General features: G+C 52.5%; 3 protein-coding genes across 4 annotated transcripts; all 3 read right to left on the reverse strand.

The window, feature by feature from the left end:
* Positions 1-26: 26 nt before the first annotated feature.
* Positions 27-688, reverse strand: LOC111076357 (the record flags this gene model as incomplete). The annotated part of the gene is made up of 2 exons (XM_022370103.2): positions 27-248; positions 511-688. Coding segments are annotated over 2 exons (360 nt in total), but the record flags the coding sequence as incomplete, so codon positions are not given.
* On the reverse strand, positions 592-5,397 carry LOC111076364 (coiled-coil and C2 domain-containing protein 2A-like). The gene is made up of 6 exons (XM_022370111.2): positions 2,842-5,397; positions 2,481-2,764; positions 1,694-2,416; positions 1,398-1,636; positions 1,220-1,343; positions 592-1,129 (listed from the first exon to the last, which is right to left on the reverse strand). The coding sequence occupies exons 1-6, from the start codon at positions 5,306-5,308 to the stop codon at positions 941-943; spliced, it is 4,026 nt and encodes a 1,341-aa protein (XP_022225803.2). The 5' UTR covers positions 5,309-5,397; the 3' UTR covers positions 592-940.
* A 233-nt stretch (positions 5,398-5,630) lies between these two features.
* Positions 5,631-17,004, reverse strand: LOC111076358 (serine/arginine repetitive matrix protein 2). 2 transcript variants are annotated; one of them, XM_041594243.1, is made up of 10 exons: positions 16,527-17,004; positions 16,125-16,451; positions 15,729-16,058; positions 15,514-15,654; positions 15,190-15,432; positions 10,318-15,067; positions 10,137-10,261; positions 9,968-10,045; positions 6,326-9,900; positions 5,631-6,255 (listed from the first exon to the last, which is right to left on the reverse strand). In XM_041594243.1, exons 1-10 carry the CDS (start codon positions 16,573-16,575, stop codon positions 5,842-5,844), a joined length of 10,032 nt encoding a protein of 3,343 aa, XP_041450177.1. In that variant the 5' UTR covers positions 16,576-17,004; the 3' UTR covers positions 5,631-5,841. The 2 variants fall into 2 exon arrangements, with proteins under 2 accessions (XP_041450177.1, XP_041450178.1); XM_041594244.1 differs by lacking the exons at positions 10,137-10,261; positions 10,318-15,067; positions 15,190-15,432 and having other exon boundaries at positions 5,637-6,255; positions 16,527-16,970.
* Between the last annotated feature and the right edge of the window lie 1,188 nt (positions 17,005-18,192).

Genomic DNA, 18,192 nt, shown 5'->3' on the forward strand with positions numbered 1-18,192 from the left:
CCGAAAACAACGTCACAGTCGTTACGTTTGAAATAATTTATTAGAAAAGATAATCTACCGCTAAGATTAGGTTAAAAACACCTCACTTTCGTTGCCGCACACCACATCGGCATTTATTTTACACGGATTGGCATGGCTTAGTACGTCCGATGCTGGCCACAGGAGCTTAGCCAGCGTGAGACAATATCCCGGCACAAAGGCATAGGAGGCGTACAGGATGAGAGACAGACAGCTTCCAAGGAGTACGTCTGCAATTAGTGGAAAAATTTGGAAATTTTAACAAACAAAAACCAGACAGCATTGGCATAGACAGGCGCACTCAGGTCGTATGTTTCGGTGGGGTGTCTGGTCTGTGACTAAGAGTGACCGACCGACCGGCATAGATAAGATATCGATGAGTAAAGACTACTATTATTGTCTTTACAAAACCATGGAACATGCACAACTGATAATCGCTAAATGTGTCAGTGTCTGGATGGGATGGGCTGGGCTGGGGTGGGATGTACTTACGGCAAAACACTTTCTCCCAGGGCTCACATATGGCGATCTGTGTGTTCAGCTCGTAGAGTACGTAAAGCCATTTCACATAGCGCTTAAATTTTTCGTAATCCTTGGCCAGCTTCTGAAACATGCTGCGGTACGTTCTTGTGCTAGCCGAGGTCTCGACGGTCCCAGAGTGCGCGGTGAACTAAACGCGGTGGAAGTTACCTGCGTTGCCCTCGTTATTCATTGCTTATCAATAGATTTATACATATAGTATACATATATATAGAAGTACACATTTTTTTTGGCTGTAAACCAAATTAAATAGATTTCATTTGAAATCGCTGATAAAAATCATTTCGTATGTTTCCGCGTGAAATTTGTAAGGTGTCAGTGCTTATCGTGGGATCGGGGGGAACCCGCCTCCCAATGGCGGTGGATTATTGTTGCCTGTGACTCACGCCAGTGGCACTGCGGAGAGCACGAACACCCATACAGATATCACATCGTTTGCGTACGCCTTGAGCTGCACCGCCACGCAGAACTCCACCAGCGGATTGTTGTTGTAGTGGATGCAGGTGGATCGAATGCGATCCGATACGGCCGCCAGATTGGTGTACGGAAAGTTGAGGGTAAAGCCGTACAGCTGTGGACACAAATCACATTTAATCAGTGATAATGATTGATGGGCGGATGGGGCATGGATGATATCTATATCTTATATCTATGTACGTACCTTGGAGTTGGGATTCTCGCGTTCCAGCTGCTCGCTGTAGGCGATCTCTTCGTAGCGGCCCCTGGAGAAGGTGGCCAGAGCCTCCATGTAGCCGAGTATCTTCAGTAGCTGCGGTTGAAAAGCCCTGCAAGAAGAATCACTTGAATGAGGTCTCTCTCTCTTTGAGTGCTATACCCACCGATTCCAGTTGGTCTTGCGTGTGGTGCGCCAGCCACTGATCTTCTTCATGATCTTGCGCTCAATGTTCTTCTGCAGCTGGCTCAGCTCGTAGCTGCGCTTGTAGGCATAGTCCAGCACCTGGACACCACCCTGGGGAGCGGACTGTTGACTGTTGAAGAGCGGAAACCAGCAGGCGGCATCCTGCAGATTAAAGTGGGTCATGCTGACGCGCGTCTCTGTCTGAATGTTGAAGTACATCTGCAGGAAGGCAATCGTAGATTAGAGGCATGTGATTGAGTAGCTGCGCCGACTTACGTTCTGCTTTCCCACGAGGCAGTAGACGCGCCTCAGCGGGCAGTGGACATCCTGCAGCTGGTAGTGCCTGCCGCTGGCAGGAGCCACGAACAGGAGTTCGGCCGTATCCGGCTGGCGATAGAGCACAAAGGAGCACTCGCCATGGGGACAGGCCTGGCCCAGCACGAGCCAGCACTCGAGGCCCAAGCCCAGCATATAGTTGCAGAGCAGCACGCCCTGATCCTTGACAGAGCACCAAGTGCTGTCCAGCAGCGTCTGGTTGTCCAGCCAAACGCCCCGGAAGCCCAGGCAGGGATCGTAGCTGCGCAGATGGCACAACAGGGCCACAAAGCGGCAGGCACTCTCCAGGACACTCTTGCTGGTGGCCACCGCCTCTGGCAGCGGCACCTGCTCCAGCAGCCGCGTCACGCACACCCGCTTGCCCAAGGCCGTGCAGACCAGAGGCTCCACAAAGCGCTGCGGCTGGGGCAGCAGCTGTTGCAGCTCCATGCGGCGCTCGTTCAGGTACGCCTGCAGCTCCACCGTCTCGGCACAGGCCAGCGCATTCGTGGGCAGGGGCGGCAGGTCACAGCGGTTCGGCTCGATGGTGAGGTAGAACCAGAGATGCACAGACTCCTTGAACTCGGGATACTGATCGGCGGGCATGTTCGTCACGGAGTCGATCAGGGGTCGCCTGTAGCCGATCAGCACCTTCGGCACGACCAGCTCAATGCATCCCTCAAACTGCAGATGAAAGTGGACTAGTTTTTGGATGGGAATATGGATATGGGTACCGCTTGTCACTCACCTTGCCGCTGGCCAGGAGACTGCTGATCGGCACCCGGTACTCGCCCAGCCAATTGCATTGGACGCGCTGGTACAGATCGGATGCCTCGTCGCCGGCCTGCTGCTCGATTAGCTCGTCGAACAGGCTGATCTTTAGATCCTCGCGCATATCCTTTTGGTAGCCGTGGAGCTGCAATTGCAGCTCCTCGTTCCAGGTGGGATTGCTGCCCTCGGCCGTGCGACTGCGGCTCAGCCGTTGCCCATAGCTCAACGACACAAACGGACGCACATTGGAGTACATGAGAGCTGAGAGAGGGGTGGAGGGTGGGAAAAGAAAGCTTTACATACTATACGAATCTACAGATCCATTAGCCAAAACTTACTCTGCGTCACAAAGAGACTGTTGCACATATCTGTCCCGGAGTTGGGCAGTTCCTCGAGGTTCATGAGGTGGCGGCTGCGCACCGGGACCCCAGTGGCCCTCACCACATGCAGGGACACCACAAAGTGCTGGAACTGATCGTGGTTGGCCTGCGGCTGCCAGGCAGCTGGCTCGCGTATCATCGCCGTCGATTGTCCCTGGAAGAGCGAGCAGAAGGCACGCCAGAGCGAGGTCCATCCGGTGGCCAGTGAGAGATCGAAGCCCTCGGCCAGAAACAGCAGGGGATGCGCCGACTGCTGGGCCTTGGCACGACGGGCGCTCTGGTTTCCGATGACCTCGTAGAGCAGCTTCAGGAACTTGTAGCCGCGATGCTTGTGCAGATCGATGGGATTCCAGAAGGTGCCGGGATCCAGCAGCCGACTCGAGTCGCCAGTAGTGGAGAGAGCCTCCCCCTCGTCATCCAACTCCTGCTCCAAAGCGGGCACAAAGCGCAGCTGCTTGGTGTGCAGGTTGCGCTGCTGGTGCCGCGAGCGGAGCAGCTGGAACCGCTTGTTGCTGAGCAGCGTGCTGATGGGACAGAACTGGAGCTGCTGCTCTGCAAACACCACAGCGGGCGCCTTGTTCTTCCTGTGCCTGTGGCATGGGCCTATGGGTGTGGCCGGCTCTGCGTTGGCAGCGATGGCAGCTACCGCAGGAAGTCTCGGGGGGATCAGAGTGCGGAGCAGTTCATTGGGCAGTGGTTGGATGTCATCCAAATCGTTGACTCCCTGACGCACCTCTGTGGGCGCATAGTCGTAGTACAAGCGGACATCTCCGGCCATCTGGGGCGAAGATGGGAAGGCCTGGAAGCTGAGCGTTAGGGGCACCGCTTTCTCCTTGCGGCTGAGATCCAACTTCGTCCTCAACACGGCCAGACGGCGACCCTGCTGGGTCAGCGTGGACTTCTCGTACAGCCAAATGTTGAGATTCTGCGGCAGCGTGCGCTCCAGGAGCACTCCGATGCTCTCGTTCATGTACAGATGCAGATCCTCCTCCAGGCGGTAGCTCCTGGTCTGGCCCACGTACAGATCGTCCAGGTAGAGCCTCATGAAGTAGCTGCGGTTGCGTCGCTTGGCCAGCTGCTCGCTGGCTGGCAAGAAGAGCTTCACAGCCGCCTCGTCCGCATAAAGGCGCACAATATCGACGTAGGGCTCCTCGGGATGCCTGAAGGCACGCTCGTAGTCCTTCTGGAGGCTGGCCATTAGCTTCTCGAAGCTCGGCTTGCGTGGCGGCTTCGATGGGGATTGGCCCTCGGCCATCGCTTCGCCCCACTGACGTCGTCGGCAGTAGAAGAGTTCCAGCTGCTCGCGATAGACCTCGGCAAGATCGTCCTCGAACTGCTGCTTCCATTCCGAGTGGGAGGACTGCAGGTTGGGGGGATGGCCAACGTGCAGCTTCAGCTGAAAGCGGGTGCACTGGAAGTTCTGCTCGCTGCGCAGCGCCTTCAGTTTGGCCCAGTCGCGGAGCAGGCGTAGCGAGAGTTTGCGCTCGGCGGTGGCTTCCGCGTAGTAGCGTTGGCGCAGATTTTGTGTGAGGCGCAGCTGACGCCGAATCTCGTCGGTCAGCTCGGGGCGAGGGGAGAGGAGGAGCTTGGCCGCCACCTGACGGGCAATGTCGAGCTGCTCCTTCAGCTTTTGGCAGACCTGACCGCTGCGATTTTCGGTATACTGATTGAAGAGATCGTCCAGCTGCTGCGCCATTCGGTGCTCGGTCAGCAGCAGGGGATGCGCACTGAAGCGGAGTTGCTTGAACGTCAGCGTGAGGCAGCGACGCGTGGGTATGCCCTCGAAGTGGCCGATCGCTGCCGGTGCAAGGAAAATGCCGTGGAACTCCCTGTCGCTGAAAGTGCGGTACAGGCGGCTGTCCATCACGAATTGGGAAACACTCTCATCGCACAGGTCCGACACTAGGTCGGAGTTAAGCTCGCTCGCATCGCCCTTCGCCTGCTCCTGGAAGCGGTTCAGCATGCGTATTTGGGCGGGCTTCGCACTGGAGTCACTCAGATGCAGTTGAAAGTGCACGGCATTGGCGGGCCTGTACAGCAAGCTGTCGTCATAGTAGTGCACCTGCTTGTGCAGCCCTGGCCAGACCAGCGGCGGCTCCTGCAGCTCAATGTCTATGTATGTTTGGGCCGGCGAATCTTTGCGTTCTGTGGCCGCCTCGCCGTCACTCTCAGCCTCCTCCTCCTCCTCCTCCTCATCCTGTGTTGTTTCCTGGATGGATGTCTCCCGCTCTCCGACAGCCGCATCGTCTGCACCGTGAAAGAACTGCAGGCTTCGTGCCTCCAATTCGAGTTCCTGCCCGCCGCCATCTTCGTACTTGGTTTCCCTCAGCATTGATTCGACCTCCTGCTCACATCTGCGATATGCGCGTGTGGTGTGAGTTTTTCGCTTCTTTTTGCCGCGCCTTGGTGGAGAAGTCGTCTCCATAATTGACGTGTATATTATTAATTAAATGCAGGCGACTGTTTAAGAGAAAACCAATGATTTGTTTTGACAATTGGCTAGTGGGTTGCTTGGTTGCTAACGGCAACTGGTTATCGATCAACTAATCGATAGTAAAGTAAGAGCAACTCTGCTTATTGAAAATTTAAAAATTCAAACATAATTTCACCCCAAATAAATTAATTTCTTAATAGCCATAGACTCTATGGCATAAACTTGGCGAGAGACAAAATGCAGTCCGTCTAGCCGCCGTCGGCGAGGGGGAATATATGGTTTTCCAACACACACAGCCAGCGACATTGGATTTGGAAGATGTTAGACTATATCCGTTTATTTTCAGAAATAATGAGACGATGATAAGTTTAACAATTCTATTTTTCTTCATTCTAGAATTACAGATTTATCTTCAGGCGCTCAACGATACAATTACGAGTAATTCCCCTTATTCAACAACGTTTAAAAGTAACTTAGAATACTTTTGCTCATTTTAATCAGTTATACAATCAAGCCCTCCTACCCTATCCAATCAACTCCACTGAGTCGTCCAGTTCACCCTTGATCTCCGTTTGCATTGGCACCACACTGTGGGAATCGGGCAATATGCTCTCCTCTGCCGTGGGGGAGACCTGGTTAATGATAAACACATTCGGACTACGTGCTCGGTTCATTCCAGCGGATCCCCCGCTCGCTGTTGGGGCAGCAGACTTGGACTTTGACCCCGGCACAGGCACAGGGACAGCCTTGGGGAGAGGAGACGTAGACAATGAAGCGAGCGTTTGGGCTACACCAACAGGCGGCTTGGTGGCTCCTGGTCTCGAAGGCATTGGGTTCGGCGGTGGGTGAATGGAAACGATCGTCCCCGAACCAAGTCTCTTCCCAGTGCTGCCTTTTGGGACGGCTTTCACAGCCATCCCGGCCGGAGGTTTCGTTTTCTGCAAAGAGATATAAACATCAAACACTATTTCTATTGAACGTTAAGTTAAATGTAACCGATGAAGATACCTTGCTTTGATTCAGCTGCACACCCGCTCTGGCAGACTTGCTTGTGGAGCCCAGGACGCCGCTCTGGGCTGCCGCAGAGGTGGATGGTCCCAGTGGAGTGCTGCTGGCAATGGGCCCCGTTCGATTCACGATCGAAGCGTTCGGTGTCGGGCACTGATATCCAATGATGTTCTTGTCCGCATCGTACACAGGAATGCCGGCTGGCAGAGAGCTGCGCTGTTGTGCCGGCTTCTTCGTTGCGGGGGCGGATGGGCTTGCAGTTTCAGTTGCACTTGCAGTGGCAGTGGCAGATGGAGTGCTGAATTTACGCTTGGCCACCGGCTCATCGCCGAGAAGGCTGGCGACTGTGTGGGTACTCTGAGTAATAGCTGGTGTGACCACAGGGTTGAGGCGGAGCGAGGGCATGGGCGTCTGGGTGTTGGTAGCACGGTTGAGGTAATAGACGTAGTTCTCAAGGAGCTTGGTGCCCACATCCACATCGATGGCCATTAACGTGCTGGTCTTCACGATCTCCTCAATGGTGCGCTGTCGCTCGGCCAGGGTCAGTGTGGCTGCGCGTCTGCTCAGGCCCTGGAGCACCAAGTCGAACATCTGAACTCGCGTCTGCAGCTCCACCCGTTGCTTGTCCGTGGGGCAGATCGGCGGCAGCTGGATCAGGGCCGGAGGCAGGCTGGCCACCATCGACGAGCTGGCAGCAGCGGGTAGGGCAGCCCCAGGCGGCAGTACCTTTTTGGTTAGCGTCGTTCCGCGTGGCAATTGTTTGGTCAAGGATTGAACTGTGACTTCCGTCTGGAATACTGGAAGTGCTGGTGGGGGTGCAGGAGTGGCGCTGGCACTGGCACTGGCGGTAGGTGGTGGAGGGTTGGAAATGGCAGCCAAGGGGGGCAGAGGCCGAGGTGTCTGAGCAAGGTTGGACGAAGGCACTGCCACTGGAATGGACGGATCACTGGAGTCCGTGCTCATGCGCACCGTCTGCCCCATCAACGGCCTGCCAGTCTTGTCCAGCTGCGCCAGCTTCGCTCGCACCTTGTGGGGCAGATCCTTATCCGCCTTGGAGATGATCTTCGTCGTGATAACCATGAATTGCGGCAGCTCCAGCACCGGCACCTGCGCCGTGGCATGTAAGCGCGTCGGGTCAATGGCCCGCATCGGTCCGTCCAGATTGGGACAGCAAAAGTCCAGCCCCACCTCGCCATACGATCGCTGATAGCGTTGGGGGTACAGGAACGAGAATATCTTGGTGTGGCCAGGCTTCTGGCTGGCTTCGGCCGAGCTGGCCGATGGTATCGAGCTGACCAATCTGCCAACCGGTGCCGGAGGCGCACTCATGCGAATTGTTGTCTGATGACTCGAGATGCTGGGTGCCAGTGCAACCAGCTCCTCGGGTGCTTGGAGCTCCTCCTCCGCAGGAGCATCTGGTGCCACCACAGTAGGTGTTGGTATGGCTACGGCAGTCAATGTAGCCTCCTCCATTGGCGCTTCGGGCGGCACTTCCTCTATCTCCGTCTTTATTTCCATAACGGGTATGGGAATCGGAAGTTTCATCGCCGGTATACCATGGGTTTTTTTCTGTGCTTGTTGTCCCGACCCCGATCCCGACGCCGACACCGACACCGACACCGAAACTGACTGGACAGCTTCAGCGACTGGTGCTGGCTGTGTTGGCAGCGACGGTTGCAGTGGAGCTGGAGCTGGGGCTGGATCTAGAGCTGGCTCTGGCTCTGGAAATGGCTCTGGCACTTGATGCTGGACTGACTCTGCTGCGGGTGCTTCAGTTTGTGGCTCTGGCTCTGGTGCCGGCATCACTGGTGGTGCTGATCGTTGTTCTTGTAGTGCGGCTGCTGGCTGCTTCCGTACGTTCGCCGCCATCCACTTTTTGACCACTCCCCGATTGATTTTAACCAGACATTTTCGCAGCTTAGTCTTAGTCCTAGTGGGCTGTGATTTGGTAGTAGCCGGAACTGCTGCAGGCCCAGCTGCGACCGAATGCGGTATGGGAGAATGGGCGGAGCTGCTGGCAGCGGTTATCATCACTGGGAAGGCAATGGACGGAGCTGGGCGTGCTTCTGGCTCCTGGTCCTGCTCTTGCTCTGCTCTCGGCCTCTTTTGAGTGGTGGCCTCTGATTCTGCTTCGGCGTCTTCGGTAGCCTTTCGCTTTTTGGCCGACCATCTGCGGCGCGAACCGAACGGTAGTCGGGCCGGACGTTTAATTTTTTTAGGCGGACCCAGTGCCTCATCCGGCGGTGTGGGGGCTACCATCGGCTCAGGCTTTTTCGGAGCTGACCGCCGCACTCCAGCCATAGGAGTTGGCGTCGGAGCCATGGGTATTGGCGTGGAGGCCAGGGATCGGTTGCTGCTGGCGGCGCGCGTCATATGTGAGGACATCGAGATACCCGTTTGTCGTAGTGTCGGCAAGGAAATGCCTTTGCCCAGTCGGGATGTGCGCCCGGCGCGTTCGTGAGACGAATCCCTCGGAGCCGCACCAGTTTCCACTTCCGCTGTGCGGATCGCAGCCTTGCCTCGAATCGCTGCCACATCGGACCTTCGCTGTTCGTATTTTTCCTTTTCGCGTGCTTCATTTGCCTTGAATGTTGAATGTCCAACTGCCGGCATCTTAACGCTTTTGGCTTGCATCCTGGCAGCCTCTTCCGACTTCCGGGGCTCGGGTTTCCTTGGCGGCTCGGCATGCGGCAAGGATTTCCTGGCTGGCGCTGTGGAAGTATCTGGCTTATTCGATTGTTCGGCCATTTCCGGCCTGCGCGGCTCCTTCCTAGCCTGCTGCTCCGAGTTCTTAGGCTTGTCTGGCGCACTTATTTTCACGGTCTTCTTAGCCTCCGGCTTCTTCTTCGTGTCCACTTGCCTCCTTGCGGAAATGATGTTCTTCTCGGCGTCCAGCAGCGCCTTCGTAACCTGGGCAGCAGTGGCAGCCGAGCTGGTGGCGACCGATTTCCCCGCAGCATCGGCTGCACCTCCATCACCTTCTTTGCTCGGCATCACGGACACGGAGATGTTCACCTTTCGCAGGGCCGCTGCGGTTCCTTCTCCTTTGGCAGTTTCTGCTGGCTTCTTGCCTGGCAAATCGCTCGCTGGCACAACACCCTTCTTGGTCAGCACAGTGGAGCTGGGGATATTCTTTTCTGGGTCCCCCTTCTTGCCAGCGGGAGCACTATCCTTTTGTGTAGCCTTGCGGGCATCCACATACGAGTGGAGCAAACTCTGTACCAGCGGCTTCTTGGACGGCGCAGGCGGACTCTCTGCAGCGGCGTCCAGCGATTTCTTGGGCACTGCCGATATGATTATGTGCTTGGTTGTATCGGGGCCCTTGGGGTTCTTCACATTTGATTTTCGCGCCCCTCCCGAGGACCTCGATGGCTCCTCGTGCGGGTCGGTTGTGGTTGAAATAATTGTGTCCTTGCCTATAAGGGATATGTATTTACCCTTGGAACTGGCGCTGGCGTTGGCCGAAGCAGAGGCGGTGGCAGTAGAGGTAGAGGCAGTGGCCGTGCCTACGTCCTCTATCTTTGTTCGCTTCTGCGGTGGCCGCTCTTCTGCCTCCAGCTGATTGCGACGACGCACTGTCATTCGGAGAGATGGCAGTTTAGGATTTGAGGTACGAGTGAAGGAGAAGCCTTCTCGACTCACCTGGTTTTTTCTGTCCCTGTTTGTCCTTTCCTGCTTTCTCCAGCTGTTGCTGTTGCTTTTGCCTTCGTCGGGCAGCTTCTACATGGAAAGAAACAATCAGAGGGGAAGAGAATAAAATTTAACATTAGAGATTTTTTTTAACAGTGCGAATATTTGGGAAGCTATTAACCATCTGGTTGTGGGGTCTCCACTTCCCGCTTGCGCAAAGCGCGCACGGGCAGCTTTGATTTGCTCGATTCCGGGGCGACGGTGACACCTGTTGTTTCTGTTGTGACTGTGCTGTCTGTTGTTTCTGTTGTGACTGGGCTGTCTGTTGTTTCTTTTTGGGCGGGACGTTGTCTGTTGTTTCTTTTCGGGCGGGACTGTCTGTTGTTTCTTTTGTGACTGGGCTCTCAGCATTGGACTCCTCAGCGTTCGCCTCAGGGGCAGTGGCTGTGGTGGGATTAACCGATTCCCCATTGTTGTCGTCGATTTTTAAAGTGCTTGGTCTATTAGCCCCCTCCACTTCCTTGTCCGGTTCCCCAGAGGATGCCTCCAAAGGTGTAGGCTGATTCTCTGCCGTTTCCTCTCTTATTGGCGACTCTTTTCTAGGGGTTTCCTCTACAGATGCTGCCATAGACGGCGCTGCTGTAGTGATCTCTTCCGTGTGGACTGCTTCATTCGATTCTTCCACCACTTTAGGCTCAGCAGAAGGCTCTTTAGGAACTGTAGGCTCAGCAGAAGGCTCTTCTTCTACACTTGGCTCCTCCTGATGTGCCCCTTCAGGCTTATCCGTTAGCTGTTCCTCTTTTGTATCCACAATTGCCTGTTCAACCGAAGACTGCGTCACAGCCTGCACAGCTTCTGGCTTGTCATCTGCCTCTGGGGCAGGCGTAGCCTTGTCCTCTTCTGTCTTTGCGGCGCTTGGAGCCTCAGTTGCGGTGTCAAGCTTATCCCTGAGACTCATGGCAGGTGTTCTTTTGCCAGCACAAGATGTGGAGCTGGGCGTTCTTCGCATTAGCACGCGAAGCTGGCGACAGGGCGCTGTGCGCGGAGTGATGGGCACAATTCGCTTGGGTGTGGCGACTTCCAATGCATGCTGTTCGGCTGCACCCTCCGGAATGGTCTTGGCTGTTCTTTGCTGCTTGGCACTGGCCCCCCTCTTTTTACTGGAACTCCTCTTTTCCGCAAGCTGTGGTGGCAGAGTTTCTGGCTCCGTGTTCACGGTTTCATCTGAAGTTTGCTCACTTTCCTCAGCGGATTTCGCTTCAGTTGCTGCTTGACTTAGGTCCGAATTTTCTTTCGATATTGCTGGAAGATTTGGCGTGGTCGGTGGCGGACATTCCAGTTCGTTTGCTTCCGACGGTTTGTTGGATTTCGATTTGCGCGTCTTTGGCTTTCCTCGTGCCGACTCACTCTTTTCTGGAGCAGCCTTTGGCTCCTCAGATGTGGTTCGCTCCAGCTCTTCAGCTTTGGCTTCAGTTTGTCCTGGCTCTGTCGTTTCTGGCGCCTCTTTCGGCTCAGTTTTGATATTTTCTTTGTGTTGCTTGTTCCTTGATTTGTGTTTTTTCAATATTTGACCCTGACTGGACTGCGGTGGTTTTGGTTCCACTGTCGCTTCCGATGCTTCCGGTTGTGATGATTCGCGATTCGCTGCAGTTTTCTTACTGTTGGCTTCCAGTCTGGGCTTTCTGCTAGTTGGCTTTTCTTTCCTTGACCCTGATTTACTGGACGTTGAGGGTTCTGGCGTCTCTAGCCCTGGCTCTGTTTCTGCGATGGCTTGAGCCGCAGACTCTGGCTCTGCTGTTGCGGCAGTGGGTAGATCCACATTCATTGCCTCCTCCGATGGACCACCCTTTGCTGCACTCAGTGGTTCAGTGGAGGCGATATTGGAATCAACTGCCGGCTGCACTGGTTCTGATTCAGTTTCTGGTTTAATATTACCGGACTCAGCAGCGTTCGTGTGAATGGCCTTTCTACTCCTTATTTTGTCCTTTCTTGAGAGTCTCTCTTCCACTGGTGTGGCCGGTGTGGCAGTAGATGACACTTCTGATGTTTTATCTGGCTCCAGTTTAGTCGTTTGAATCGCTTGTTCCGATTCTGTGCCATCTGCAGAGCGTTCCACAGTCCTTTTATTTGATTTGGCGCTCTTTACCTTTTCGTTTCTTGATGATTTATTTGGCGTGGCGAGTGCGACAGGCTCTGGCTTTTCGGTGGAAGGCTCCTCTGTCGGTTCTACTGGTTTCGGTACTGGAGTTTTGGGTTCCGAACTCATTTCAACTAGTTTCAGTTCCTTAACCTCCTCCTCCGGTGGGGACTTACTTTCTAGCTCGTTTTGTATACTCTTGGACGTTTCCCTGTTGGTTTTGTCTTGTGCCGCATTCACTAAATCCAAATTAAGTCTAACTAATTTGTTTTGGTTCCTCCTGAGCTTGGGCCTGCCTCTTTTTCTCTGTTCTGTCGGTTCCGCCTGCTTCGGCTTGACGGTTTCATGACCTGGAGCCGCATTCATCTTTTCAGGATCCATTTTTACTTCCCTACCACGTTCGGCTTCCTTTTGAATATCTTCCTTGGGTGCTTCCAGTTTCGTTTCAACGGGATCTGTTTCCGTCAGAGACTGCTCGGTTGTCGCCTTCTTTTTGGGATCGACTGCACAAATTTGTGCCTCTTTCATCGGTGAATCTGTTCTGGGGGAATCCCTTTTGTCAACTCGCTTAACCGTGTCCGTGACAGCTTTGGGAGTTCGGCTCGATTGGGCTGAGCTGTGTGCTCGCTCCTCCTTGTCTCCGTTCGAACCGCAAGATGGTACACCTTTTCCCCCACTGTTGGTTGGCTGACCACGACCCTCAGCAGGTGCCGCAAGCTCTTTCTCAGTTTCAGTTTCAGTCTCAGCCGTGTCTGTTGGGGTTTCATCTTGGCTCTCTACCTCTGCTTTGTCTTTTTCCGTCCTTTTCTTCTTCTTTTCCTTCCTTTGTGTGCTTCCAGACTTTCTCTGGATGGCATACCTCTCCCCGTGATCCGTCTCAGTGCCACTAGACCTGGCCTGCTCCCTCCCAGGTCTGGAATTGTCAACGGTCTCATCGGCCGACTGGCGCTCTTGCGATGATTTGCTGCCCGCTGGCGACCTGCCCAGCCTCGGACTGCTCCGGAATGAGGGCTCGTTCAAGATCGTATTTCTTTCAGATTTCGGGGCGCGCTTGACTGGTGTGGCCTCCCTGCGGGGGCTGGAAGTTGTTTTATCCCAACGACTAGCCAATCGGGTAGCTAAGGGAAGCAAATCAACGTCCGATTCCAAACTCTTGCCCATAGCAGCGGGAGATTCCAAACTCTTGGGCGTAGCAGCGGGTAATGACGGATTGCCTTGGATTTCCTTCACTGCTGCACTTTCTGAGGAGCTGGTGGGAGCCTCGTCACCGACTTCGTTGCCACTGGACTCGGGCTGTTTGTCTGGTAATCCTTCTACTGCAGTCTCCTCTGCAGGACATTTGCCAGACACAGGAGCAATTTCTTCGGTAGCCTCTGGCGGGCTGAAAGCATTTGTTATTGTCTGCTGCTCAAGCTCCTTAATTATTTCAATCACAGGATTTTCCAGGTCTAAGCGCTGGCCAGGCAGCGCCAGAGCCGTGTCGCTCATTTCAATGCCTTTGCCCACTTCGGCGGCTAGAATCTCCTCGGCCAATTTAATATCTTCAGCCAGCTGGGAATCAGTCTCCTCGGTCAATTCGATTCTAGCTTCAGCGGCTGCGACACTTGGAAGACCTTCTTCCATTGCCACAGACAGTTCCGCTGGCAATTGGTCTACAGCTACGCCCAGAGACTCATCCATCGCCTCTGAGGCTTCTGGGAGCAATCGATCCACAGCTTTATCAGCCCTCAATTGATCGACGGATGACTCCAAATCTGGCTTCTCCGTTGGATCTGTTATGGGATGCCCTGCGGCAGGCAATTCAAATGTCATCGACTCAATGGGTAGCTCCATTTTAGAGACCATTCGCTCATCCACATTACTGTTCCCGTCCAGACTCTGCCACACAATGTCTCCACTCTGTTCGGTCAGTGTTGTGTCCCCCTTTGCCGTTGCATCGGAAAACGAAAGATAATCCTTGCTAGTAGGTTCATTGAAAGTGGTTTCACATTCAGCTGCCATGCCGGGCTCCACGGGACTTTGTGGCGTGGGGGACTCGCCATGAGCTGTATTGAACGATTCAGTGGATGTATCCGATCTGGTGGACTTTTCCACATCGAGATTCGCGACTGTGTCTGTTGTTATTCTGAGATCTGATGATGCTTCTGATACGAGACGATGAGATTGAGATGATGCTGTGCTTATTTCCTCCTGTGATGATGAAGCTGTAATTGTAATTTCTGAAACGTCTTTGGCTGTATCTAGTTCTGTATTTAATTCCGGCTGCTCTCCTGCTTCTGGCTGTTGCATTTGATCCGCCATTTCCTTGTCCTCCACCTGTACGCCACTGGATAATGGAACTGCATCCTCCTTTGCAGTTGTTTCTGTTGGGACCTGAGCATTGGCAGCCAACAGAGCGGTTTCCGCTTCTGTCGGTGGCCTTATCTTGCGGGGTCGGCCCCGTTTCCTTTTCACTGGCACCTCTTGTCCCTCGCCCACACATTCACTTGGCTTGGCCACTTTTTCCTCCGTGGTGGCTGCTCGGTTTTTCCTATGCTTTCGACTACGGCCGCGTCCCCTCTTTGAGAAACCGGTATCACTCTTGGCCCTCCTCAGCGTGTTCTGCGACGAGCCACAGCTGTCGAGCTGTTCATTCGAATAGGTTAGCTTGCGCACATGGCTTTGGGGCGCGAATGGAGCGGCGCCAGGATCTGCCGAGATCTTGGAACGCGATCTGCTGCGTGGCTTTGAGGCGGAACGCCTTTCGAACTCAAACGAGCGCTCGACATCAATTTCATTGATTTGCTCGGCCAAGTCGAGGGTCATGCGCTCTAGGGACTCGAGAGTGATGCTTGGATCCACTTCGTAGGGATTACTGCTGACAGTCGCCACCTGATTTCCCGATGAAGAGCTGCAGCCGGCTTCCACTGGCAGCGGCAGCGGCACCGCATCCGGCTCTGCTGCCATCGGTGCCTGCTGCTCCACTGTGGGACTGGCTGCGAAACAAAAGCAGAAAAAAGTTATAAATGTAAGAGATATGCACGGTGGGGGTGGGGGACATGTACAGTAGGGCTAACTGGTAGAATGGACACCCCAATGGACGCATGAACACACTTACCCGCTGGTTGCTCTTTAGAATGCATAACCTGTTCGGAGGAAGGTAATTTCTTTTCACTGGAACGCGGCTTTTTAGCACTACTCTGTTTTTTATAGATCGGAGGCGCTTCGGCACAACTCAGATTATTCAAATAAGTTTGCAGGCGTTCATAATCGCCGCTCATTCTCGGTTGCTGCCGCTGCTGCTCCTGGCCCTGGCCCTCGCCCTCTCCCTCGTCATCGGAAACAACAGGCGTCACAGTTTCTACGCGGTTTTTGTGTTTTTATACATTATAAATATTATCAGAGGGTTGGCAGTATCAACTAGTTAATAACGTTGACTTACCCGCCACCGAAGTGGTCCTGCTGGTGTCCGTCGATATGTCAATGACCGGTTCCTCATCATCCGTGTCCCGATCGCCGTAGAAATCAGATTCGTACTCGTACGAAGAATCGCTGTCCGAGTCCCCATAGAATTCCCTCAAATCTGTAGCGATTACATCGTAGTATTAGTGTTGGATCGTTTTATCTAATACCCAAAAATGGAGAGCTGGCTCTTACTTAAGGGATCTGTCTTGGGCTCGTTCTTTGGTGGCCTAAGGTCTGCCTTCTGTGTCTTTATAATGGTTACTGCCTTGCTATTCCTGGATACCGAATTACTGCTGCTGCCATTACTAGAACCTTGAGGCGCATTTCTCGAATGATGCCCTTGAGCTCCGCTTTTGCCCGAGGAATGCGGCCCAGCAAGGTTCTTGCTGGATTTCCCAAAGCCACTGCTGCTGCTGTGACTGCCTCTGTGCAGACCCTCTGTCTCGGATTTCCTCCCTGCGCCCCGAGATGTACTGGGCTTGGGTACAGTTGACCTTTGTGTTGGACGCATAAGGGCTTGGCCTGAGAACGAAATTAACCCCATTGTTATTATGGATCTACAGTCAATTGTTTTTGGGGTTGACTTACCCAAATCGTCTACAGAATCAAAGGACTCGAAACGGTCGCGCCTTTTGTTTGGCTTTGGCTTGCTACTCTTCCTATTGAACAGAGCATCGAAGGCGTCATTGGAATCGTCATCGCTGGAGGAGGGGGGTGGCAAAGGACGGTGCCTCTCCCTTGGTTTTGAACTGCCCTCGTTGAGCAGTTCGTCGTCAATAAATTTACCATGGAATAGCTTCTGAAATATGTCTGCATCAATCGAGGAGGAGTTGCTCGAGTCTGAAGAAATGCGGCGACGCCGGGACGCAGCAGATGCTGACGCAGCCGCCGAGCGCCCGTCGCCAGTTTTAATACCTAAAAGTACGGCATAGTTGAACATTTCCCACAAACAACATTGCACAATATAATGGAACGGACTCCGGAACGCACCTGGCAACACCAAATCTTTGTACTCATCAAGATATTCTATATCCTCCATGTTATAAGTAGTTTTCCGTTCCGTTCCTATGCGCCGTCTGCCTCGCGAATGTGCTACGATTTGTAACCAATTTATTGCATTACGTTAAACAATAGATGCGAACAGTTATTTGCGGTTTTATCGGGATAGCATTTTCAATGTACAATCAGCACGCGCGATAATTTTATCTTTTCCACAATACTTAAAAAAAAAAACCAAGCGAGATGCTGCCGCTGTCAAAATAGTGTGCAAAAATTCCAGATTTGTACAGGGATGAAAACTGTACCGTACCAGGGCTGCAATCATCAATATATATCGCACAAAAGTATCGTATCTAACGAGACGAGACGTCTGGTATTCGGTATTTTCAGAAAATACTTTTGTGCGGTCCACTATATATCGCGTACCGGACAAAAACATCGATGGCATCGATAGGTCTTTGCAGCCCTGCCTAGAGCTGTCAAACGATTGATAGTTGAGCCATCGAATTATCGGGCTCAAATAATTATTAATTATTTTTTTGTTGATATTTACTGGTTACTAACCTGATTAAATAGAGCGGGGTTAAGCTATTTTTTTTCTCGGTTTCTGAGGTTCCAGTCACACTCGACAAAACAAATCAGTTTGTTTTTCCATATACATACATTTGAAAATGACCGCCAAACTCATTTAGCGCAGAAAAAATACTGACATTTTTCGATCTCAATTCGTGGGGGGTTTTTAAAATTTGCTCTCTTTCCAGAGGTGAAGAGAGCGTTTTCGTGGTGACTTTCCCCTCCTTTTTGTGGTGTGAGCGACGTGTTCTTAACGGGAACGCGTATGGAATTAACAATACGTAGGAATGGATATTATGGACTTGCGATATTGTTTGTAATTTCAGGCTCCAAGTAATGCAGAAACTACTCAGTCTCTGTTTTCTAGATATTAACAAAGTTTTGCAGCTCACGGGTTCCAATAATAGGTATCAGAACCGGGATAAATGTATATATAAAACACAAACATATGCATTAAGAGGTAAAAAACATGTCGATCTATGATAAAATCATTCATAATGTTTCACTGGAACTTGGAACAAAACATTTAACATCAATTAAAAGAAATAAGGTATACAAAAGTTCATACGCATAGAAGAAACTTGGTTGACCAGCAACACTGACGTCACATTTAGTCAACAATTACGTTTAATGCATTGGCCCTTTTTGTTTGAACCCTATTATCTAAACAATCCCATTAAAAATAGTTCTGAAAACTAGCCAATCCTAAACAAAATTTATTGAGGAATTGGATAAAATTATTTTTTTAGGGCTGAGAGTGTCAACTAGCTAATAATATTAAACTGAATATCAATATCATTTAATACGATTTCAATCAATAAAATGAAACGTTAACCCATTGTCGACCAGGGGGGTATTTAGCGCACAAAAAATACTGCGGACAAATTTTCCGCAGCTCTTCATTTTTTCCTACTTTTGTTGTTAGGGCTGCCAGATCAGTTCAAAGCGAATCGGTAATGAAACGGGTAGCAAAATATCATGGTGGCAGCCCGAAACTACGAATTGTACGTGTCTGGCAGCGCCACAAAAAACGACGTCACATTCGTTGTATGTTGTTTTTGTTTGAACCTTAATATGTAAATAA

Source organism: Drosophila obscura, unplaced genomic scaffold (genome assembly GCF_018151105.1).
Source record: "Drosophila obscura isolate BZ-5 IFL unplaced genomic scaffold, ASM1815110v1 contig_25, whole genome shotgun sequence".
In the NCBI taxonomy this organism is placed as follows: Eukaryota; Metazoa; Arthropoda; class Insecta; order Diptera; family Drosophilidae; genus Drosophila; species Drosophila obscura.

Bases quoted from the DNA above. Each gene is read 5' to 3' on its own strand.
- LOC111076358 (XM_041594243.1), bottom strand. From the start codon at position 16,575: ATGGAGGATATAGAATATCTTGATGAGTACAAAGATTTGGTGTTGCCA. The intron at 15,433-15,513 runs GTAAGTCAACGT...AAAACCGCGTAG, and splicing joins CAGGACCACTTCGGTGGCGG to AAACTGTGACGCCTGTTGTT. The intron at 15,068-15,189 runs GTAAGTGTGTTC...TTTGTTTCGCAG, and splicing joins TTCTAAAGAGCAACCAGCGG to CCAGTCCCACAGTGGAGCAG.
- LOC111076364 (XM_022370111.2), bottom strand. From the start codon at position 5,308: ATGGAGACGACTTCTCCACCAAGGCGCGGCAAAAAGAAGCGAAAAACT. The intron at 2,417-2,480 runs GTGAGTGACAAG...TTTCATCTGCAG, and splicing joins GTCTCCTGGCCAGCGGCAAG to TTTGAGGGATGCATTGAGCT. The intron at 1,130-1,219 runs GTACGTACATAG...TTGTGTCCACAG, and splicing joins GCGAGAATCCCAACTCCAAG to CTGTACGGCTTTACCCTCAA.